The following is a 24,262-nucleotide window of genomic DNA, read 5'->3' as shown; positions in this document are numbered from 1 at the left end:
TTACACTTTTCAAATTTACGAAGTACAATGAAAGGATTTACTAACCTGGCCTTTTTTGTTTTTAGAATAGGCTCTGTTGTTGAACTGTTGCCATTTAACCTTCTGGTCCTCTCTTTCCTGCTCAAGTTCTTTTATTCTCTGGGCTTTTTTCAAAGCTTTCTTCTTTTTATATTCACGCTGTTGGGCAATCATTTCTTTTCTGTGTGGATATAACAGCTAAATGTCAACTCTTAAGATTTAATAGATGATTTCCTTAGAGATATTTAGCAGTACAAAAAAACAAAAAAAAACAAAAATATCTGTAATAAACTTACACATTACATGAATAGAAGCACTAACACCAACAATGCCAATCACCCAGTACTAAGAAATGTTATTTGAAATACACAGCATCCCTGGAAGCTTTCAAACCATATCTGTAATCTGTTACCTATTCAAATCAAATACATTTTTTTTAAGATTTTATTTTACAGAGAGCAAGTGAGTGTGTGCAAGTGGAGGCGGGGGGGAGCAGAGGGAGAAGCAAACTCTGTGCTAAGTGCACAGAGTCTGACGTGGGGCTTGATCCCAGGACCCTAAGATCATGACCTGAGCCGAAATCAAGACTCAGTTGCTCAACTGACTGAGCCACCCAGGCACTCCTCAAATCAAGTATTTAAACTATGACTTTTTGATGTTTACATTGCTTTTGCCAGGTGCATTTTAGAAATGAGTTTTAACATTAATAGCTATCTAAACCTTTATCCATTTCTTTTTTTTTTTTTTTAAGATTTTATTTATTTATTTGAGAGAGAGAGAATGAGAGACAGAGACCACGAGAGGGAAGAGGGTCAGAGGGAGAAGCAGACCCCCTGCTGAGCAGGGAGCCCGATCTGGGACTCGATCCCGGGACTCCAGGATCATGACCTGAGCTGAAGGCAGTCGCTTAACCAACTGAGCCACCCAGGTGCCCCGCCCTTTAGCCATTTCTAAACAGACAGTTAGCAAGGTTAATGTGCTGCATTTAGAAAAGAGATGCAATGCAGATAAAACTATTTCACCTAGACAGGAAGAGCACAGCAGCATACAAGGAGATCACAGCTTAAAATTCTTAAAAACAAAAGTTGGAGTCTTTCAAAAAACACTCCGCTATATAGGATCAGAGCCTAAAGCTTTCTGAATAATTTCTGCTCAGTTAACATACTGACTTTCTCACCAAAAGGATGAAGAAAGAGGTCTTTAAAAAAGAGGCAATACAATCTAGATGCCTCTGTATCATATAATCACCACTATGAAGCTAAGTGTAGCTTTTTTACACTGATGTCAAAGACTAAAAAAAAAAAACAGAGATGTTACATTGTTCTACAATCTGATTTTCTCATTGGGATACTTAGGTGATGTAATTTTTCCAAATTCAAATATATTTATGTAGCAACTTAAGTTTTAAAAACTCGTGACAAATCCGAAAAAGAGAAAATTGTGGCAAATATGTGTAAGTTAAACCAAAATATTGTTAATTCTACCTCTTAAATACCATTCAAACCATACACTTCTCCTACCGCTGCTCCCTGGGTTCAGGCCACATTATCTCACACCTGGATCACATCAGTAGCTGCCTTCCCTCTGCTGTTAGTGATTATTTGGAAGTTCAACTGTGATCACATATCTCCTCTATTTGAAATCCACCAGTGGTGGTCAAGCTCTGTGATCTGGTCTTGACCTCTCTAACCTCCTCTCTTATCAAACCACCCACCTTTAAAAATCCCAAATTTTTACCACAGGAATTTGTTTCTGTTACCTCTATGTTCCAACCTTGTTTTCTTTTTTAGAAGTTTTTAAAAAGTTTTTAAAAACATTTACTGAACTCTTACTACATGTCAAGAACTGTGCTACACGCTTATAAATGCTAACATTTAATCCTTACAACCCTACAATGTAGATACGATCAACCGTGTTTTACAAATAAGGAAAGAAGTTAAGCAGTTTGCCCAAGATCATACCTTGAAGTTCATTCATTACCTGGCTAATTCCTTTTCAAATCTCAGTTAAAAAAATTTTTTTTAAAAGATTTATTTGAGAGAGAGAGAGAGAGAGAGAGTGCACGCACACACAAGCAGGGGAAACAGCAGAGGGAGAAGGAGAAGCAGGCTTCCCACTGAGCAGGGAGCCCGATTCGGGGCTCGATCCCAGGACCCTGAGAATCATGACCTGAGCGGAAGGCAGTCGCTTAACTGACTGAGCCACCCAGGCGCCCCCACATCACAGTTCAGATGTCATTTTCTCAAAGACATTTGCCCTGATGACTAAAGTGCAGTTTAGGTATCTTTTCTTTGTTCCTTAAAGTAGCCATTATGTTCCCTTCAAAATTTCTATACTTAACTATTAAAGTTCTCCTTTAATTTTGTGTTTTGTTCTCTAGACTATAAACTCAATCAGGACAAGGCCCAAGCTGGTTGTCTTCACTGTGGTGGAAACCCAACACCTGGCTTAGTGAGAGGTACATAGTATCCTAATAAATATACTCAATACCTAAGTGGGCCTAGGCATACACACACAGACAAGGTTGACCCTATACTGCTAATCTTCAAAATAATGGTAGAGAGTATTATAACCTTTTTACCTTAATCTAGCCTGCATGGATGCTGTGGACTACCTCAACTACCGAAATGGGGAAGATTACACTTAAACTACTAAAGTCAAAGTCACTTACTTTGACATGGGTTTGTTGCCACTGTCCTCCTTTGCCTTCCTTCCTTCTTCTACAGGCTTGAGGTTCAACAGTGGGGTCACTTCAGCATTGCCGTAGCCAGCAAAGGTGATTGCAGCAGTGCCATTTTCTTCATCTATCTCCTCGATCTCCGCTTCATAACACCTGTAAAGATATCATGACTGTAAGCAGGTGAGTAAAGGTTTAGTACTCCGCCTATAAGACTTACACTGCAGTGCTTCAACTATTACATGTGTCTCAAATGGAACTTCTGTCATCAGTTGGCTCTTTAGTAAAGGTAATACAAAAGAGCGGTTGGAGTTAGCCATCTACTATCAAAAAAGGGGTCCTAATCAAAATATTGTCAGGAAAGTCTCTTATATGTCTATTACATGTGCTTTAGTCAGTATCTTTGAGAAAAAGTTTTTTTGTTTTTTTTTAAATATTTTATTTATTTGACAGAGACACACACAGTGAGAGAGGGAACACAAGCAGGGGGAGTGAGAGAGGGAGAAGCAGGCTTCCTGCCGAGCAGGGAGCCCGATGCGGGGCTCAATCCCAGGATCCTGGGATCATGACCTGAGCCGAAGGCAGACGCTTAACGACTGAGCCACCCAGGTGCCCCAAAAAGGTATTTTTTATAGGAATAATTTCAGTGTATGTGTTTTACCCAAGTCTAAAATAGCCAACCAATTCACTCAATTTTCAATTTGAGGAAAAAATTTAAGATTATTTAAGCTATCCATTCATTTTCCTCAGCTTTGATTTTTCTCTCTTCTAGGATCCAAGCCCTTCAACTGCCCCAAAATGTAATCTAAAGCTAAAAACTGGGGCACCTAGGTGGCTCAGTCGGTTAAGCGTCTGCCTTCAGCTCAGGTCATGATCCCAGGGTCCTGGGATCGAGCCCCACATCGGGCTCCCTGCTCGGCGGGAAGCCTGCTTCTCCCTCTCCCACTCCCCCTGCTTGTGTTCCCTCTCTCACTGTGTCTCTCTCTGTCAAATAAATAAATAAAATCTTAAAAAAAAAAAAAAAAGCTAAAAACCGAACTGCATTAGTGGTAACCTCCCAATAATCAAATTGGCTCTACAAATCATATTGGCTACATAGAAAGATTAAAATAGGGTAGTTCAAACTGAATAAAAACTTCTTACCATTGTATTTTATTATTTCATGTTATAGTTAGAGTTTTTTTCTACACTTACTGTCCATCTTCACTCCAGATTGCCATACACTTGTCTCCTACTTTCCATGAATGAGTGGGCTGAGTAGAAGCAAAACTGTCTGAACTTGCAAGAGTTTCTGAAGGCTGAGTTGACAGAAGGTCTTTGGTTAGTTCTATAACTTCCTAAAAAGAAAAAACAAAAACCATAACATTACTTTTATAATTCGCTTATCACCTACTTTCAACAGGTTTTCAGGTTTTGATGATGATAGCTCTCACACCATATACCATTTATTAAGTACACTACACATACTTATTTGTAGTTCATAACAATACTATGATGTAGGTACTGTGATTATCCTCACAAAGAAACTAAGATACAGTATTTTATACAGTGGTGGAACTGGGATTTAAACCCGGACAGTTGCCTTTCAATTTATTAACCTCAAATACTAACAAAAAAGGGTAGACTTGAGCTTATACCATGCATGATTCCTTTTTTCAACTAAGCTCTACACCCAATGTGGGGCCTGAACTCCCGGCTCTGAAATCAGGAGTCACTTGCTCTACTGACTGAGCCAGCAAGGTGCCCTTACCATGCATTATTTCTAAGTGCCTATTTTAGCTACATAGATCTAATATGAGAAATAGTCAATTATGAAGGACTAAACTAGGTTCAAGATCACTTTTATCTCACATCTTGTCACATATATTTCATGCACCTGGACTGTTTTACAGGGCATTACTTGGCAGAAGTATGAACTCTCTAGCCAACATGTTCTTCTCCACCCCTGTCAAAAAAAACAAACCAAAACAAAACCCAAACCTCTTGAAGCAGCCTTATTAGTAATAAAAATGTTCCTGTTCATACATACTTCTACTAAAATACTATAGGCCCATATAAAAAGCCAGTAGTCTTCCTATTCATTTATTATAAAACTTACCCCATCCAGGTAAGCAAATTACCAAGTTAGATTTAAAATATTCTAAAAAGCAGGGACGCCTGGGTGGCTCAGTAGGTTAAGCATCTGCCTTCGGCTCGGGTCATGATTCCAGGGTCCTGGGATCGAGTCCCACATCGGGCTCCCTGCTCGGTGGGGAGCCTGCTTCTCCCTCTCCCTCTGCCTGCCGCTCCCCACTGCTTGTGTTCTCTATCTCTTTGTATGACAAATAAATAAATAAAATCTTAAAAAATAATAATAATAAATAAAATATTCTAAAAAGCACATTAGCACAGCTTCATTTAAAAGGAAAAAATAAAATAAATGTAACACACAGGCAGGCAATACCTTCCTGTGTGGCAAGTATTTTTTCTCTATCATGTTGATACTTACTGGCTTCATTCAAGGGTATTTGGTAGGGATGGTTAAAAAACTTAATAGTACGAACGAACTGATAGATTGTGCTACCGATCTGCTATATTTTTACTCTGATGAAGACCTATGTAATGCATCACCTTATCTGATTTATTTTAAAAACTTGCATACCTGCCCCCACTGTTGCATATAAAATACCTTAAAACATCACACTGTGTTTTGGGAGAAAACTTAGCAAAGTTAAACTTTATACTGAGTTTCTTATGGCTCCTGTTGAAGTTTTATAATAGTTTTGGTTCAGTAGCCAAGAAATTATATATTACCTTTCCCCTAAAGATTCTAGATCTTCATGGCTATTTCTGAAAAACTAATATTTGAGCCTTCAAAAAAAAAAAAAAGAAATATTAAGCCATTGGGAGAAAGGCCAGTTTTGTGAATTAAAAAACTAGACTAACTCAGATTTGAGTTAAAAATTCAGTAGAGTAGTATCTTTAATGAGATTTTATTAGGTGCCAAAGAGCCATTTAAATACCTTTTAATTAGACAATCCTTTGCAAATAAAGCAAAGAACTTCCACATAAATAGATCATGTACTATTACAAAGAAGGAGAGAATTATCCAGTCTTGTTTTTAATCAACCACTATTAGGGCCAAGAATATAATCCAGTAAGCCTGACTCAAGAGCCAATATAATCCCTATCATTAAATAATTTCATTTAACTAAAGCACAAACATGATTTCTGTATTTGTAGGTCTCAGATTTAGAACTCTACCTCTCTTAGCATAGAGCATCTTACCATTTTATTTTCATAAAGAAATACATTTTTAACAAAGGGTCCTGAAAAGCTGTGCATGTTACAATTTTCAGAGCCCAGCACTGAAGTGACACTTTAAAAAAAATCAAAAGCATTTATCCCTAGTTGTCCGTTCATTTTGCCATGTTTCACATACCCCTCCCAACAAACTATGAAGACCCTTCTCAATGTTTTCTTTACATGTGCATACGGACCAAAGTATTAGAGAAACTATTTTATGTATGAGGGGGTTCTTAAAGGTACATACCATTAATTACTTTTCCTCCCCCAAGTCTGAGTTCTGAAACTGCTCCTTCATCGACAGATGGGCAGCAGTTACAGTAATCGGCAATTCCAGGAAGCATCAGATGTTGTGATCTACATATCAGCAGGTCAAAGGGTGCACTCAAGCACTCTGCTTACTGAAGGAAGGCGTTTCGGGGATGCAGAGAGCCACTGTAATATATGAGACAAGTGACTTGACCCCTGCCTCCTTTAGAACCAGTTTATTCAGCAAAACAGCCTAATAAATTGACTATTTTTGTGATTATCACAGACTGCCTGGGGAGCTAGTTGGGTAGCTAGCCTAGATCTTACTATACCCACTTTTTTAAGTGAAAAGAGGCAATTAGGGCTTCAGTAGATTAATATGCTGCCTGCTGAGTAACTTTATGTGAAAGACAGTACATAAAAAAGATAAACATGAAAGCCTTACTGGCAAAATGAAGTCACTGAAAAAAAATGCAGAAAAGCATTTTGTCATAAATGAAAGGGCAAACAAATTCATAACCAGGGTAAATACATTCCACTAAAGGAACACAAAACAAAGGAGGCCACAAACTCAGTCATTAGTCTGAACAAATTTTCAGCAAATATAAAAGGCAGAATTAAATATCAAAGGCATGAGGTATATATCCCAGAAACAGAGAAGAGATAAAAAGGAAAAATATTTTTTAAAAATCCATGATAAAACAAGATATAACTGTAATCAATGGAGACAACAATTACTAGGTGGAAGCAGACACCCAAACACTTTTCAAAACTTTATCTAATCTTCAATGATGTCTTCTATCTTTGAGTAATTTTCAGTTCAAAATAGACCTGTATCTAGCAAACCGAAATGAAAAATTTGTTTTCATGACAAAGAGGAAAAGAAACCGTGATCAAGATTGGTCAGGAAAAACATTCTGCATTACTACTATCTGAAGTTTTAGAACTTAAGCTTCTAAATCTGTGCTATCCAATATAGTAGTCACAAGTGGCTACTTAAAAAAAATTAAAAATTCAGTTCTTCAGCTACCCTAGCCATATTTCAAATATTCAGTAGTCCCTAGTAGCTACAGTACGACACAGTAAATATAAAACACTTTCATCATGACACAAAGTTCTACTGGACAATGCAGTTCTAAATGGTTACAGAAAAGAGGATACTTACAGATAAATGACCCCCAGGTCATTATTAACTGAACACTAAGTAAGCCATTTATGTGCTTATTACAATACCTACCACAACAGTCTCTCTCCCTACAATACTTCCACTATAGATCATGTCATAGTAAGGCAATTCTGCCTAGACTCTTGACAGTTTATTCTAGAAATATTAAAAAAAAAAAAACCTCATAATAATGTTGAGTTTCAACCTTCACTCCCAACTTCCCCTCTACCAGTTCCACACATAAGCTTCTTCCAACTGCCCAGGAAGCAATATACATAATACCAACAATGTTTTATTTTCTTCAAAGAAAAAAAAGGACCGCTTTTAAGCTGGTAAAAGAAGATGCATGCCAGAATCTCTCTTTGAGGTAAACAGAAAGTTGGCCTGGGGGTGGGAGAAATTGCTCCCCAAACAAATCTTTAGTATTGACTAGCACTCTCAAATTCACTGGCCTGACTTTTACATACTGAAGAGGGGTCCCATATTCTGTGTTTTTAAAAATTACATACTATTGCAACTTCAGGCAAGTTTATCCTAATTCCAATTTGAACCTGAAAATATTCAACTAATTTTAATTATGCCCAGATAAACTCTTTCAAAGTCCTTGTATCTGGACCCCATTTCAAATAAGTTTCATTTATTTACAGTTCTAATATCCCTAAAATATTAATTTTAATGGGCAAGAGAATAATAAAGGGAGGAAAAGGATTTAGACAGGATAAAGATGATTCTAGTTTTATACTAAATCAGTAAAGAAAGACCATCAAATCAAAACACCTTTTAAAACTTTCAAAAAAATCAGGCTCAAAATTTTAAGCTCTCAAATTTATTACAATGAAGTGATATATATGTATATATATACAGTATTTTTATTAATCAACCTCATGTTCTGAGAAACAACAGATATTTACTATAATGGTTTTATGCTTGTCTTGAAACCCCAGTGCAGGTTTTAAAAAGGCAAGTTTCATACCTACTGAACTTTCCCATGACAAAACAAATTAAGATCTCCTTTCCACATCCATTCAATTTAACTTCAACAAGTATCAATAACTACAATGTAAAATCTAGCCTTAAATTCAAACATTACGTAACACTTATGCAGAAAACAAGTATCCCTTTATATATCTTTATAATGTGTTTTTCAATACAAGGTGTTTACCTGCTAGCTTTGAAGCACACACACACTCATTTTCAAAGAATCTTGTGACATTAAAAAGAATCTTAATCAGATTGTATTTTTCTCATTGTTTTCATCACTTATAAAATGCTTCCACATTTGTTTTTTTTAAATACCAGCATAGTTAACTTTTTAAATTCCATGTATTTTTCTCCTTTTGGTTACCTCTCAAACTAAATTTCCTTTGCCAGATCTTTAAAAATAAAAGCACTTTGCACTGTAAAGTTGTATGTACCTATTCTCTAGAAGGTTTGACAGAGACTTCTAAATTCAACTCTTATTTTTAAAAATTATATGGAGACAAGATTTACATAAGAACAATGCTTTACTCATTTTGATGTATACAACTGAGGAAGCAACCCTACCTCTGTGAGCCATGTACATGTGCATATACACATGTACACACAAGGGAGGATAGTGGAAGAAACACTCCCCTCCAAATGGTGCTTTGGATCCTAAGCAATAAATCATTTGAAAACCAAAGAAATACTTTTTCTAAGCAATGTAACTATTAGTGTCCTCTTATACTTACTTGTAAATCTTTCTTTAATTTTAGCAAATCTTCATTTTCTCCATTTCCAGACAATGCAGCTTCAACTTGCTGGAGTTGAGCTTTGTAGCTTGCCAGCTGCTTTGCTAGATCCTCTGACATCTGGGGAAAATAAAAAAGGTAAGACCATGAAAACTGAACCAAAAACACCATAAAAAATAATTTCCCTGTCTGCCTGACTTAATCCTTACCAGTTTTGCTCCCAACTCCTTAATATAATTCATTGCTGCAGCTTAATTTAATACCATTACCTTTACTCTTAGTTCTGAGAAAAGCTGTGCGTCAAATCCAAGCTTCAAGGGAATGGATTCCGCAGATTATAAACTTGTTTTGTTTCTGTGTGGAATTTATCGGACAAGAGCTAAGACAAAAGGAAAAAGGATAATTTCTAATTTTCTTTAAACTCCTGTAAACAGGGAAGAAACTGTATTTGGCTCAATTAACAGGGTTGTTACATCTTCGCCAGCCGGGGGGGGGGGGGGCGCACTAATCTGTTGGAAGAGTCGAGAATTAAGAAAAAAACTACTTTTAAGCACTAAAGAATACTTCCAAAACAAAATATAAATGGCTTTTGGATTAACTACATAAATAATACTCTCTACGTGAGCTATTAATCAGTAAGTGTGTTCGGAACCTCTTCTCCAGAGCAAAAATGTTTCACCCGGCCACTTAAATATTGCCGATGCAGCGTCTTCATTAAAGAAAACGGCACAAACCCTATCCCATTTAGGCATTGTAAGGAGCGTGCCTTTCACCCAATCTGGCTCATTCTCCTCCGGAAAATAAGATACAAGAATCCTTTCTCGATTTATAAAGCAAACACGCGGGGTTTCCGAGGACCCTTCTCTGTCTTATAATTCCCGTCCAACCACAGCCTGGAATTTGAAAGGGCTCCAAAGCTAGAGCAAGCCAGGCACCCAACACCTCAAAGCCCGCCACAACTGGTCGATTATTTCAGACCTCGAAATTCAAACACAAGCTCCAGGGAAACGGAAAACACAAACGGAGAGGACCCCAGCAGTGCCGGAGCCTCACACCCCCAAACGCGCTCCGCAGGGGACTGCTGAGGGCTTCCTCAAGAGGCCTCGCCATCCCTACCCCACCCGACCGGTTTCCTGGGTTAGCCCCGGTCGTCGCCACCGCACGGAGGTCCCAGCCCCGTCCGGGGCCGCTCAGGGCCCAACTCTGGGTGGCAGAGGAGGCCGGGCCCCTAAGACTCTTGCCGGCGCCCAGGCCTCTCCAAGGCGGCCCGCTCCTCGGCCTCAGGCCTCCGCTTCAACCAGGGAGAGGCCGAGGCCCGGCGAGGCCCTGCTCTCTCCCTCGCCGGCTTCGTTACCTTGTGTGGGGCTGGGGGCAAGGCGGCAGGAAGGGGTCGGGGCAAATGAGCCCAGTGGTGGCGGCGGCGACAGTGGCAGCAGCAGCAGCAGCAGAAATCTCCGCGGCAACAACAAGGCGACTCCGTCCGAAACGCGAGAACTTAGTCGGCAATGTGGGGGAGGGGAAGAAAGCCGGGCAGTGGAAGGAGGAAAAGACAGAAGCGGTTCAAGTCTCGCGAGAGATTAAAAGCCTCGCGAGACGCCGCCCTACCCACGTGATTCCCAGCTTTCTCTGGGCTGCCCAGCCTTGCGTTAGGGACGCGGAGTGGGCGGAGCTTCATAGAAAGGAAATGGCGTAGCTAGGTTGCGCCAGACGCCGGATGTAGGTTTGTCTTATCCCAGTTTCTGCTGCGAGTGCAGGGTGTTTGACTTCTTTAGGAGTGGGTGTTGTTGGACCTGTCCTGAAGTTCCCCAGGGAGTAATCGCGTGTGCCTTCTTAGACGAGCGGTGCTGGGAGGTGGGAGGAACGGAGTTTAATGCGGCGTGCATCATAGTGGTTCGTTCGGAAAATGTGGTCCACGCAACCCCTGCGTCACCATCGCCTGGTAATTTATTACGAGTGCCAAATTCTCAGCACCCACTCCAGACCTTCTGAATCCGAAACTCGAGGTGGCTCAGCAACCTGTTTTAAAGCGCTCCAGGTGATAACCAATATCGGTTCAAGTTTTAGAGCCATCGCTTTATATAATAAAAGCCTTGGTAGCAATAAAAAGCTAATTGTGGCAGAACCTGTTGAAGAGAAGGTTGATTTATTTAAAACATTTTGTTAGAACCTGCTTGGTTTTAATAAAGTAAATTATATAGGTTAATCTCGCCTGAAAGGGAACAGTCTCCAAGTTATTGTCTTGAATGATAAGCAGTGATGTGGATACTTCCATTTACGTTTAGAAAGAAATGTATGTTTTTAATAATATATACTGTATATATACATAAACCTATCGAGAGATTTGGAATAGAAGCCAAATGTTTTCACTGATTATATTTTTCGCTGTTTACCCTTTCTAAATTTTTTCCATACGTGTATCATTTTTTCCAGTTAAAAATATAAAATCCAGGGCGCCTAGGTGGCTCAGTCCTTAAGCGTCTGCCTTCGGCTCAGGTCATGATCCCGGGGTCCTGGAATCGAGCCCCGGATCGGGTTCCCTGCTCCGCGGGAAGCCTGCTTCGCCCTGTCCCACTCCCCCTGTTTCTGTTCCTGCTCTCGCTAAATCTCTCTGTCAAATAAATAAAATATTAAAAAATATATATAAAATCCTGTGATACAAAGAGGCTATATAAATGCCAGGAAAGAACCTTCTCTGGGGGATTGGGGTCTGTTGCAGGACCCTTAAGGCCCTCCTCTCAGATGGGCTCTTTTGGACTGTGACAACATCTTGCTCTAGTGCCTTCTTGCTTTTTTGAAGGGGCCTTCCCTTTTCTTCTCTACATACACAGACATATCCCTCTCATTGAGTCAGATAACCTATAGAGATGGAAACTAGGTTTGTGATAATTGGGGTGGCAATTTGGAAGAACTGAAATGCAGAGGGCAGCAGTGTGTAGCTAGAATTAAGAGAAAAGACAGACCAGAAAGGATGTATTTCCTTAACATAATAGAAATTTGTTTAAAATACAGTGTGGTTTTAAAAAACTGCACTTACTCCAATTGTGTATGAAGAACTAATGCCAGGAGGATCTTCCTTGAATATAAAGTAAACTTTACAGTTGTGTAAAAGTCTTTCAATTAAGAGAACTCTTTGTTTTATTTATTTCAGTAATCTCTACACCCAGTGTGGGGCTGAACTCAACAACCCTGAGATCAAGAATTGCATGCTCTTCTGACTGAGCACCCCTCAAATAGGAGAACTCTTAATGAACCACCTCCAGATCAGAAAATAGGAAAATATTTATTATAAGCTCATGTATGGATTTCTTTTTTTTTTTTTTTAAAGATTTTATTTATTCATGAGAGACAGAGAGAGAAGCAGAGGGAGAAGCAGGCTCCCAAGGAGCAGGGAGCCCGATGCGGGACTCGATCCCAGAATCCTGGGATCATGACCTGAGCCGAAGGCAGATGCTTAACCGTCTGAGCCACCCAGGTGCCCTCATGTATGGATTTCTATATCATCTTGATAGCTTTTGTTTTCAGGATTGCTTTTAATCTCTCACTCCTCTGTACAACATAGTTTGTATTTGGTGGGGAAAAAAGCAATATAGTTTTAATTTTAATTCTCATAAAGAAATAACAGTTGTAGGGCGCCTGGGTGGCTCAGTTGGTTAAGCTACTGCCTTCGGCTCAGGTCATGATCCCAGGGTCCTGGGATCGAGTCCCGCATTGGGCTCCCTGCTCAGCGGGGAGTCTGCTTCTCTCTCTGACCCTCCCCTCTCTCATGCTCTCTGTCTCATTCTCTCTCTCAAATAAATAAATAAAATCTATAAAAAAAAAAAATAACAGTTGTATATACCAGGCGCCATTCTAAGCACTTTACATGTACTCATTTAATTTTCACAGTGGTTCAATAGCTGTTAGAGACAAAATTGGAGCAAGTATAAACTTTGACCAACAGTGATACTTCAAATAAGTGTTCAGACTTACCACCTCCACTGAAGTGTGAAAATCTACTTTCAGTGTCTAATTTTTCTTAAAACACTCTCATTCAAATTTGATCATGCTTATTCTTCAAAAAGAGCAGTATCTTAAAACCTCTAGTTCTTTAAACCTGGTATTTATTTTATTGAAACCTAGTAGGTAAAATAACATTTGAAGACTCCACAAACTGTCATTAGAATATACAGCCATTTCCTTTCATTGAAGAAAATTAAAATATAGCAGCTGCCTTTGGAAATGTGCCAGCCCACTGCAGAGCACAAGAGTATGTGACAAACTATTGGTTAAATGACAGATTGCATTCTTTTTTTTTTTTAAGATTTTATTTATTTAAGAGAGTGAGAATGCGAGGGGAGGCGGTGGGAAGAGCAGAGGGAGAGGGACAAGCAGACTCCACTGAGTGTAGAGCCTGACTCGGGGCTTGATCTCAAGACCCTGACCTGAGCCGAAATCAAGAGTCAGATACTCAACTGATTGAGGCACCCAGGTGCTCCATGAGATTTCATTCTTTAGTTTAGCTTTTATTACCTCCCTTCCTGACTAAAAGTAGCACCAGATTTGCCCACATTTTTTGCAATCTTGACAAATGCCTAAGATGATGAATTAGAGATGTGTACATAGTCATAATAACTGCTTGTGCCTTTGCCCTCTAGTCATAATAGGTGTTTTGAATGTTTGCATGGAGAGTTGCTGCAGGGCAGGCTACTGGCTTTTTGTACTTATTGAGTGTTTTTGCACACAGTGCATTGAAAATATACCCTGAGGTGATTCTTAGGTGCCTTCATTCATTTAAAGGTGACAGAAAAACACCCTTAAATGGATGCTGACCAATGCAGGTGCTCATCAGTCATAGCAATTCTGGTTTGTTCACTTATATTTGCACTGCCTTGCTTATCTTAGGATGTGCATTTTCAGCTATTCCTGTGTTTTACATGTACCACTAAAGAACTGAAAACATGCCACCAAAAAGAGAAAACAGGATTCCTTCAGTTTGAAAAAGATTAAACCTAAGGCTTTACAAGGATCAGAAATGGCAGTCATTCAAAATTCTTTAGACATATTTGAAAATGGTGTTTAATAATAGTCTTACATATGTTCTTAGTGGGATATACTCTGAGGGCAAAAAGAACCAAAACAAAAACTCAGATGTCACAGATTTATTATAATAGTACTATTGGCACTGCAATTTTGAAACTTTCTATTCTACTATAAAGTAAATCATATATGTTAGCAATCTAAGAGAAAAGAAATGAAAAATATAAAATAAAAGAAGGTTTACGCGGGAAGCCCTCTGATGTTAAATTTGAATTAGAGCTGTTTTTGTATATATTTCTTAGAAGTATATATTATAATTTCTCCCAATGGAGGGTGCTCATATCTTGATATCTAGATCCCTTTCTCCACAAAAGAAACAGCACTTCTTGGAGAAGTGGTTGTTTTCAGGTCTCGGGCCCAGAAAATACAAAAGTACAAAGGTGAGCCTAGAACACCTTGCCAGAAAGCCAGGAAGTACCCCAAAACTAATAGGATCAAGTCAAAAAGCTCACAGAATCAAGTTCAACTCCTCTGGCCAAATGTGAGTCAAGTTGGGCTAAACAGAATAATGACTGTGATAGATGATCGAAGCACTGAGTGCATTTTTAAAGTTCCTAAGTCTAGAATGATACTCAAAATCAAGGGTGAGGGAAGGGTTTTTTTTTTCCTTTGTAGGAAAATGCCAGCTAGTACCTATAGATGGAATAATACAATTGGAAAAATCTGTGCAGTCCCCAATAATTGAGGCAAAGATCATCAATGGACGCTAGAACCTATCTTGTAAAAGGAAGTAGGGAAAAGGGGATGTGTGCAGTGTCACAGTATCACCTCACAGATTACTTAATTATAAAGTAATTAACCTAGTGATCACACTTAACACCACTAATGGTGAACAACCTGACTTTATAGGCCTTTTGATTTGATGCAACATGAAGTAACAGCATCACCAATGAAAGAACTCTGCCAAAAATGCTTAACCTGAATATAATCAAGCCTTTTGACCCAAATTTCTGTCTATAGGAAATAGAGGTGGAGGAACAGATAAAATGACCCTGAGGGAAGAATCTGATCCGAAATATGAGACATTCTATAAGAAAATGCCTAAATTCTTCAAAAGGTCGGTGTTGTTAAAAAGAGTTGGGGAGGGATGCTTGGGTGGCTCAGTTGGTTAAGCTTTCGACTCTTGATTTTGGCACAGGTCATGATCTGAGGGTTGTGAGATTGAGTCCCATGTCAGGCTCCACGCTGAGCTGGGAGCCTGCTTAAGATTCTTGCTTTTCCTCTCTCTCTCTGCCCCTCCCCACCTCAAAAAAGAAAAAGAAAAAAAAGTGGGGGACTCCTAGATTAAAAGACAAAAGACCAAAAGACATAACAATAAGTGCAATGGGTAAATCTTGATTGGGTCTTGGTTTGAAAAAGCTATAAAAGAAATTTTGAGGATACTTTGGAAAATTTGAATATGGACTGGGTATTAGATGGTATTGTATTATTGTTAACTTTATTGAGTGTGAAATTTACTTAGGTTGTGAAATTTACTTAGGTTACTTAGAAGAATGACCTGCTCAGGTATTTAGGGATGAAGTGCCATACATCTGTAATTTATCTTTAAATGGTTCAGCCAAAAAAATTGTATGAAATTTCATGAAATTCATGTGGGTGTGTATATGTATATGTATACATATGTATATATATATGTCCATGTGTGTATATACACACACAGTAGTCTCCCCTCATCCACATTGTGGGGGGAGCATATGTTACAAAACCCCCAGTGGATGCTGAGGGAGGGCTGAGGGAGAAGGAGAAGCAGACTCCTGAAACCGCAAATAGTAGTACCAAACCCTATATATACTTTTTTTTTCCTATACATAAAATACCTTTAATAAAGTTTAATTTAGAGCACTGGGTGTTATGCACAAACAATGAATCATGGAACACTTCATCTAAAACTAATGATGTAATGTATGGGGATTAACATAAGAATAAAAAAAAAAAGAAATAATAAAAACAGTTGTAGACTTCAAAAAAAAAATAAAGTTTAATTTATAAATTGGGCACAGTAAGAGATTAACAATAATAAATAATAAAATAGAACAACTATAACAATATACCATAATAGGGGCACTTGGGTGGCTCAGTTGGGTAAGCATCTGACTCTTGGTTTCGGCTCAGGTCATGATATCAAGGTCATGAGATTGAGCCCACGTCAGGCTCCGTGCTCAACTCAGCATGGAGTTTGCTTGAAATTCTTTCCCTCTCCCTCCCCTCCCCCTCCCCCTCTGCTCTACCCCTTCCCACTTGCACACCCTCTCTCTCCCCCAAATAAATAAAGTCTTTAAAAAACAAACAAACAATATACAATAATAAAAGTTATCTGACTGTGGTCTCTCTCAAAATATCTTCTTGTACTGCACTCACCCTTCTTGTGAGGATGTGAGATGATAAAATACCTATGTGATGAGATGAAGTGAGGTGAATGACATGGTATTGTGACATAGTGTTAGGCTTCTGTTGACCTTCTGACTATACCTCAGAAAGAGGATCATGTGCTTGTTGACTGCAGTTGACCACAGGTAACTGAAACCATGGAAAGTGAAACTGCAGATAAAGGGGAACTACTGTGTGTGTGTATATATATGTATATGTATATGTGTTTAAATGTATGTATGTATATATATACATATATACGTGTATAAATGTGTGTGTGTGTTTATATATATACACATATGAAGAGAAAGAATTAAAATGTGGCAAGATGTTAGCGGTCATCCCAGATGATATATGTGTTCATTGTACTAATCTTTCAGCTTTTCTGTATGTTTCAAATTTTTCAAAATAAAAAGATGGAGAAAAGTATTTGTAAACTAGCTAGAATAGTTTTAGGTGGTAGTGTGTGTGTGTGTGTGTGTTTGGGAAATGGTGGGGGAAAGCAGCAGATAGATAATTGAGAGGATCTCTAGGAGCTAGCAGTAGTTTTAACAAGCTTAGAAGTAATATGAGAGATTATAAAAGCATATGTGATTGTCAGAAACAAAAGGCCGTAGAAAGCTGGATGGGTCAAGGTCTAGCAGGAAGATGTGGGCAGTGGAGGCTGAAGCAGTCACAAGAGCTCTTTGAAGGCCAGGAAGAAAAGCATGAGAATGAATTATTTTGACTTCCCCACAGGCAGGAGAGGGTCCAATGGGCCTTGCCCTCTGATGTGGTGACGGGAGCTTTTTTCATTTTTTTGGCCCTATTTGGCTTTCTCATATAACAGTCTCCAGTGGTAGTCTGAAGATGGTCTTAAACTCAGAGTTAATTGGATTCATCTGCATCCTAGCCCCTGAAAATACCCTCTTTATCTGAGTGTTTCCTACCCCCATGTTCTCATTGACTCTTTATCTTAGAAAAAGCTTAGTTATTGCAGAAACAGCCTGGAATCGCTCTCTCTTTTTTTTTAATTTGAGAGACAGAGACAGAGCATGCATGAGCAGGGGGTAGGGGCAGAGGGGGGCTGAGGGAGAAGGAGAAGCAGACTCCCTGCTGAGCAGGGAGCCCCACATGGGTTTCAATCCCAGGACCCTGAGATCATTACCTGAAGGCAGACGCTTAACCAACTGAGCCACCCGGAGCCCCCACCCTTTTTTTTTAAGAATACTTTACCAAACAACCTGGATGGCTGGTTATTTGTACCCAAATGTAAATAGGAAAAAGGAGACAGTTAACACAACTTCTTTCCAGAAGTCAAAATAAGCCTCAGTGTTTGCCCCGTGAAAACTAGTGGCCCATAGTTTGATATGGTCACATTTAGCCATTTTATTGACATAGTGTCAGCAGTTGGAAAAAAAGTACTATTCAATTATTCAATGGAGGCTTCAATGCTCAAAGAACCCATTAGGTGGCAGTGGGGACACACAGGCATCAGTCCGATTACTGCAGGAGTCCGTCATCTCCCCCCCCACCCCAACAATGATTGAACCTTAGGGAAGTAACCTTGTCAAGCAGCTTTTCAGGGGAGGAGATAGGCAAAACGAACAACCAGGGAAAAAAAATCATGGTTTATAGTATCTAACAGACGAAGAACTGCTAGTCACCTGGACTCAACTCCTGTTCTTGGTTTTAATATATATGTTTATATTTGTTCTTGCTATGATTCTTTCATAGTTTGGCTATTATTCTTGCTATGATTCTTTCAGTAAAATAACTTTATATCGAAAGTCCTTTAAGTCACTTGTGTGCTGTTTACAACATCTCTGTGTTGTCAGTTTTAGAACATAAGCTAGAATGTAAGTAGGGAGTATGGCTCATTTTGTTCAAGACCCCAGTACGTTTAATACATACTTTTATAGTGACACTCTTCATTCTGTGTAATTAGTGCTCATGGAAGGTTTTTTATGGTCCTGGTAGGTGCCATAGGTTGGGATTCCTGGGAAACGGACTCCGATTTCCATGAAGAAGTTTATTGGGTAGTGCCCCTGGGAATATCACCTGTGAGAACGACAGGAGCAGGGCTGGGCAGAGGAAGAAGCTGCCACACAGCTGTAGCCAAGCCTTCAGCTATTCCTAGAGGAGCTCTGGAGCTGAATGGCCTTTTAAAGATCCTCTACCCCTTATGTGAAGGGGGCCAGGACTTTATACCCACCCAACCCCAAATGATCAGCCAATAGATGTGGGCTGCCCCTGTGAAGGGGGCTGAAAATAATTCAGCTGAAAACTGTCAGCCCTAGTTCTGGGTGAATGAGCACCTGAGTCCTGAAAGGGGAATCTGGGCAGTGCACCACAGCATCCACAGTAGGGAAGAAGGCATACTTTCTCTGTATCACCCCTATTTTTAGGCACCTCTGATGCCTCTCTTGCAGAAGCTGTATTAGAAGCTGTGAAACGGGGGCCCGAGCACGAGTCCATGTGGGCACTGGTGCGGAGGAGGGTATAGTGCGGGATTGCCCTGACAGAGCTGCAGCAGCTCCTAGTGCAGGGGGCAGTAGACTCCATGGTGAAGAGTCTGGAGAGAGAGAACATCGGGAAGATGCAGGGCCTCACATTCTGCGGCAGTGCCGGCTTTCGGGAGGACAGCCAAGAGTCCATGCAGCAGGTGCACCAACGCATTGGGCGCTGCCATGCACCTCTGGCTCAAGCCCAGTTGGAGAAGTTCCAGGACGACCTGGCCCAGTGCACCATGCATTGTGATGACAAAGCCAAACATGCAATAGATGCAGGAAGTAAAGAGCTTCAGGTGAAGTGGCAGCTGGAGACTTGTGTGTGGATGACCACATGCACCTCATCCCAACCATGACCAAGAAGATGAAGAAGTCTCTTATCCATTGGGAAATAGAAGTCTTTGCAATTGGCCATCAGGGTTGACAGCAGGAATCTATTTAAAAAGAGAATTGGGAGTGTTGGTCTTTTAAGTGATGTTCCTGAAGAAATTAAGGATGGTATCAAGTTTGAGGCATGTGCCACTCCCCTCTGGATATGGGTTCCTTTGTTTCAACCCTAGAAAGTGAAATGGAAAAAAAATGGTGCTAAAATTTGGGTCAGAGATAGCACAGGAGAGTTCTTGATAGCTTGTTTCACATCCTTGTCCTGGCACGAGAGATCTCCCTTGTACCAAGCCAGAGCCCTCCAAGGTACCAGATTCTTCTCAGTACACAGGTATGAACAGGCTGGCAGCTTCCTCTAACCTGCCTGTGATCTGGTGGAGTGTGAGCAGAGGTGTTTCTGTCTGTTGCCAACCTCCTGCTAGGGTCTGCTCCAGAAGGATCACCAAATCATTTTCCATAAGCTGTAAAACAAAATCTATGAGGTCACTAATTTAGAAGGGAAAAAAGGGTTTCTGGCTCTTTGTTTTTATTGGTTTTGTTTTATAAACAAGGGCATGAGGTTGATATAAGGTGTGGAGTTGGGAGAGGTAATTTGGATAAGAACTTTGAACAGTTCCTTGTAAGTATGTATTTCGGGCCATCAAGATGTGGATATATATTTCTTGAAATACACATTACATCTTTCAGCTAAGAGACCTTGCAAAAACATGAGAGGCGATATTATACTGGGTATGGGAAGCAGCCCTTTCCTCTCACTGGCTGCCGTGATGGGCCCTGAGGCTCTCTGCAGCAGAACCACAGGACAAAAATCTTGGAGTAGTAACACTCTCCCTTGAAGGGAAAGGGGGTTTTGATTGCACTGTATACCAGTATCCAGGAAATGAACATTGAAGGAGGAACTTCTTAATTAAGAGAGTTATTAAGTACTAGATTTAGAAAAACCTGGTTTTTATAGAACAGAATGGAATGAAAGCCTGAACTCAGTATTATTTAGCCTCCTGAAATAACAGAGCCCTATTGAGACAATCCCTTTGCAATAGGAAGGTCAAAGGAGAAAAAGTAAGCAACTCGGGTAAGCTGTGATTCCTTTAAAGCAAAAGAGGGACATCCCCCCCATTACCAAATACCACTTTTGCCTAGGGCCTTTGCAACAAGCAGAGTTCCTGCCCCAGCTCTAGCACCTTATCATTTTGATAAGGATCTCGTTGTTTTACCAACTTATTATCTAAAGTGATAATATAGTCTGTGGTTGGTGTTTCAAGGCTGTGATATACTTTCCTAGTGGTTCAGTTTTAAAAAATAAGGCTTATGGGCGCCTGGGTGGCTCAGTTGGTTAAGCGACTGCCTTCAGCTCGGGTCATGATCCTGGAGTCCCGGGATCGAGTCCCGCATCGGGCTCCCTGCTCAGCGAGGAGCCTGCTTCTCCCTCTGACCCTCCCCACTCTCATGTACTCTCTCTCATTCTCGCTCTCTCAAATAAATAAATAAAATCTTTAAAAAAAAAAATAAGGCTTAGTTTTTCCTCAAAAAAAAAAAAGAAAGAAAGAAAGAAAGAAACCATGAAACAATGTCACCTTCTCATTTTGTTTTCCTCACACTGAAAGCTAATGGAAAAAATGCCTTGGCACTTCCTGCAGATGATACCATGTTTGTTTTAAATCGATTTCTGATTGTGTGTGTGTGTGTTTGTGTAGAGAGAGAGAGATTAATATATAGATGCTATTATATATATTATGCTGTAGGAGACCTTGCTTATGCATAAGCATCTCAGATACACAGATTAGGCATTTCTTCTGTTGAAGAATTTCCTGAAATTTTTTGGCACAATTGGTGATTATTTACTCCAGCACATTAAAAGCCATTTAAGCATGAATTTTTTTTTTTAAAGATTTTATTTATTTATCTGAGAGAGAGAGAATGAGAGAGAGCACATGAGAGGGGGGAGGGTCAGAGGGAGAAGCAGACTCCCTGCCGAGCAGGGAGCCCGATGCGGGACTCGATCCAGGGACTCCAGGATCATGACCTGAGCCGAAGGCAGTCGCTTAACCAACTGAGCCACCCAGGCGCCCAAGCATGAATTTTATAAACAGAAAAACCATTAGGGTAAATTTTATTTTTAAAAAAAGGAATAAATTATTTTTTTCCTGAAAATAGACTCTTCCTAGATAGAAAATGATTGACTATTATAAAGAAGTTTTTAAATTTTTTAATTTTTTGCCTGACTTCATCTTCTGTATTCTATGACACCGATGCTCTTACTAATTTTTTTTTCCAATTTCAGCTAAAAGAATTACTTTCTCTCCCTGATAGTCATTTGACTAATTCTTCCCCCAGATGTGTTTTGGATGTATCCCTTCATCTCCACTCTAGTGCTGCAGACCAAGCTGCCATCATTGTCTCTCCTAGCCTGATGCAGTAGCATAAGAATGGGGCTTCTTCCCTAAGATTCATCTCCCACACTTGGCTGCCAGATTGGTTTTCTGGAAACACCAGTCCAAGCATGCCCAGACCTACCTGTAAAATCCCAACTTGTTAGCCCACCCTACAAGGCCATTGGTGATACGGTCACAGCCTGTTTCTCATCCTGAACACCGACCACACAGTGGTATCCATATACAAACCTGCCCCGCCCTTTCATGCCTTACTGCTTTGATGCTAGGGTCTGCTCCACGTCACATGCTTTTCCTCACTTCCCTGTCTGGAAGAGTACCTTTAAAGACCCAGTTCTGAAAGGGCGTTGGTGACTGCTCACCAGCTTTCACTAGCAGAGCTTCTTGCCTCCCTCTTCTGCCCCCTTAGTATTTTCACATCTAGGAAGAGCACCCTAGACTAGTGGTTTAGAACAGAGCTCCTGTAGGTACCCTATCCAAGGGGCCAGGTGTGCCTGGCCCTAGTGGAATTCTATCTCCTTGGGAACATGGAGGAAGCAAACTTCCGACAGCAATGGACATTGTTTTTGATTTTGGAGAATAGTCTAAGGATTTCTTGTAATTAGTGTTATGATATTTCTCGGACACAGGCACAAGATAACTAGTTTCTTCATAAGGCTATTACTATAATAAGATAAAAGGAGTTAACGTTCTGAAGCATTTTCCGGATGGAGAGAACTTTTGATTGATCCTGATTAACGATGTGTCTCTGCAGGCATTTGAAGGTGATTTCTACATCCGTGTTTGCTGATAAGGATATAGATAGGAAAAACAGGACTGTAATAGCTTGATTATGAGAAATTTGATCAATGTACCTCTGGTTTATTTTTTTCAGTGTTACTTATTAGCTGCCTAATTTGATGCTTTCTCCACAAGCAGGGGGAATTAGAACTAGTTAACCTGACAGTTAATGGAAGAACAAAACTAAGGTAACTGAAACAAGAAAGTGACTATAATTTGTAGACATATGTGGCCATTTGTCTTGTGGTTTAGGAAGAGAAAAGTATTGAACATGGAGCCCTTGTTTATTGACTCTCTCTTGCTATAACTTGTAAAGTGTCCTGGGTCAAGTCACTTTACCTTTTTCTGTCCCAACTAAAAAAAAAAAAATGAGGATAACATATCTGCCTGTAGCCTCATAAGACAAACAACTAGATGTGAATATAATAACTGCATCTAACAGTTTGTGAATCCAGTTTAAATGGTCTTGGGCCTCTTTTGGTTGTAATTGAATTTCTATTTTGTCTTACTTGACTTTTCCTTTCCTTCACTCTCAGACCTCTATTTTATGATCAAAAGAAGACATGTCAACATGCTTTGAGTGGCAGGTGGAGCACATTGGATCTGGGAACTATAGTTCTAGTATGCATTCTGCCTCTCACTAGCTGGGAGACCTTAACTTGGGTCGGCCTCCGTTTCCTTATCTATGTTTCATTTGTGATTCTTAGATTTATAGCAGGTCAAGAAAGTCGACATATGGTCTTCCCTGATTAATCCAGTCCATAGATAATTAACTTGATCCTGCCTCCATCTCTCCTTCCTCTGAGTTTCTAAGGAAGTATATCAGGGTTACACAGTCTAACCTGTATTAGTCCTCTGATGGTAAGCTCTAGTAAAGCAAGGTTCTATGTATGAAATCCTGTTTCACCACCCCCCCACCCCAGCCAACTCCTAGATCTAGGCATTTGTTGTGGACTCAATTAATACATGTCAGCTACAGGAGGAACCTCAGGGACTCCACAGTTATCTCTTCAAAGTTGACTTCTCCTTTTACTTTACAGAAAAAAGAAAGATCACTTGGCAAGAATTTCCTTTGGTAACTTCCCCCTCCAGCACACACACCTAAAAATTATTTGTATTGATTCATCCTTGAAAAGACTGAAAAAATATGACTATATTAAAATGTAAATCATGTATGCAACCAAAAGCATCATTAAAAAATTAAAGACAAGCCACAAAGCACAAGAAGATATTTGCATTAAAGAATCAGTAACCAGAATTCAAAAAACACCCTATATATCATTAAGGAAAGTGAAAATAATGAGGAGGAAAAGGAAAGGATATGAACAAACAATTTACAAAAGAAAGAACCCCAAATGGCCAATAAACATAGGAGATATACTCAAACTTATGCATAATCAGGAATATGTCAATAAAAACTATAACCTATTAAATGGGAGAAAACTTAAAATGCTGAAAAAAAACAACCAACCCAGAAAATGGTAACCCTCATGCATGGCTGAAGGCCATACATGTTGCTCTATCCATGGGGAGAGCAAATTGGCACCATCTAGTAAAAAGAAAGTGGGCACCCCTCACAAACCAGCAATTCCACTTTGAGAGAAGCTCTCGATATGTAATAAGGAGACACATAAAATTTATTGCAGCTTTGGTTTTAAAAACAGAAACCT

At 39.8% G+C, this 24,262-nt stretch overlaps 1 protein-coding gene, 1 long non-coding RNA gene and 1 pseudogene across 4 annotated transcripts in view; 2 read left to right on the top strand and 1 right to left on the bottom strand.

Moving 5' to 3' along the window:
• Positions 1-6: 6 nt before the first annotated feature.
• SMNDC1 (survival motor neuron domain containing 1) lies at positions 7-10,649 on the bottom strand. Of its 2 annotated transcripts, XM_081823574.1 has the most exons (6): positions 10,461-10,649; positions 9,107-9,226; positions 6,228-6,415; positions 3,890-4,032; positions 2,690-2,851; positions 7-199 (listed from the first exon to the last, which is right to left on the bottom strand). In XM_081823574.1, the coding sequence occupies exons 3-6, from the start codon at positions 6,228-6,230 to the stop codon at positions 16-18; spliced, it is 492 nt and encodes a 163-aa protein (XP_081679700.1). In that variant the 5' UTR covers positions 6,231-6,415; positions 9,107-9,226; positions 10,461-10,649; the 3' UTR covers positions 7-15. The 2 variants fall into 2 exon arrangements, with proteins under 2 accessions (XP_081679700.1, XP_081679699.1); XM_081823573.1 differs by lacking the exon at positions 6,228-6,415 and having other exon boundaries at positions 10,461-10,647.
• A 7-nt stretch (positions 10,650-10,656) lies between these two features.
• LOC145715853 (uncharacterized) overlaps positions 10,657-24,262 on the top strand; it is a 32,991-nt gene continuing 19,385 nt past the window's right edge. The window contains exons 1-3 of one of the 2 annotated variants that reach the window (XR_014146205.1): positions 10,657-11,141; positions 15,143-16,009; positions 16,160-16,430. This is a non-coding gene — a long non-coding RNA (uncharacterized LOC145715853). Of the gene's footprint in view, positions 11,142-15,142; positions 16,010-16,159; positions 16,431-24,262 lie in introns of those variants that run through there. The other variant, XR_014146206.1, reaches the window with a different exon arrangement.
• LOC102726285 (protein FAM136A pseudogene) lies at positions 18,401-21,293 on the top strand (annotated as a pseudogene).

The sequence above is a fragment of the Leptonychotes weddellii genome, chromosome 6 (genome assembly GCF_054177405.1).
Source record: "Leptonychotes weddellii isolate Sample4059 chromosome 6, ASM5417740v2, whole genome shotgun sequence".
Taxonomy (NCBI): Eukaryota; Metazoa; Chordata; class Mammalia; order Carnivora; family Phocidae; genus Leptonychotes; species Leptonychotes weddellii.
The sequence above is the reverse complement of the archived record's forward strand: the minus strand, read 5'-3'. Positions and strand labels throughout refer to the sequence as shown.

Excerpts from the sequence above, each read along its gene's own strand:
- SMNDC1 (XM_081823573.1), bottom strand. The coding sequence starts at position 9,226 with ATGTCAGAGGATCTAGCAAAGCAGCTGGCAAGCTACAAAGCTCAACTC. Across the intron at positions 2,852-3,889 it reads ATCTGGAGTGAAGATGGACA|GTGTTATGAAGCGGAGATCG; the intron begins GTAAGTGTAGAA and ends ATATCTTTACAG. Across the intron at positions 200-2,689 it reads GGCAACAAACCCATGTCAAA|AAAAGAAATGATTGCCCAAC; the intron begins GTAAGTGACTTT and ends ATATCCACACAG.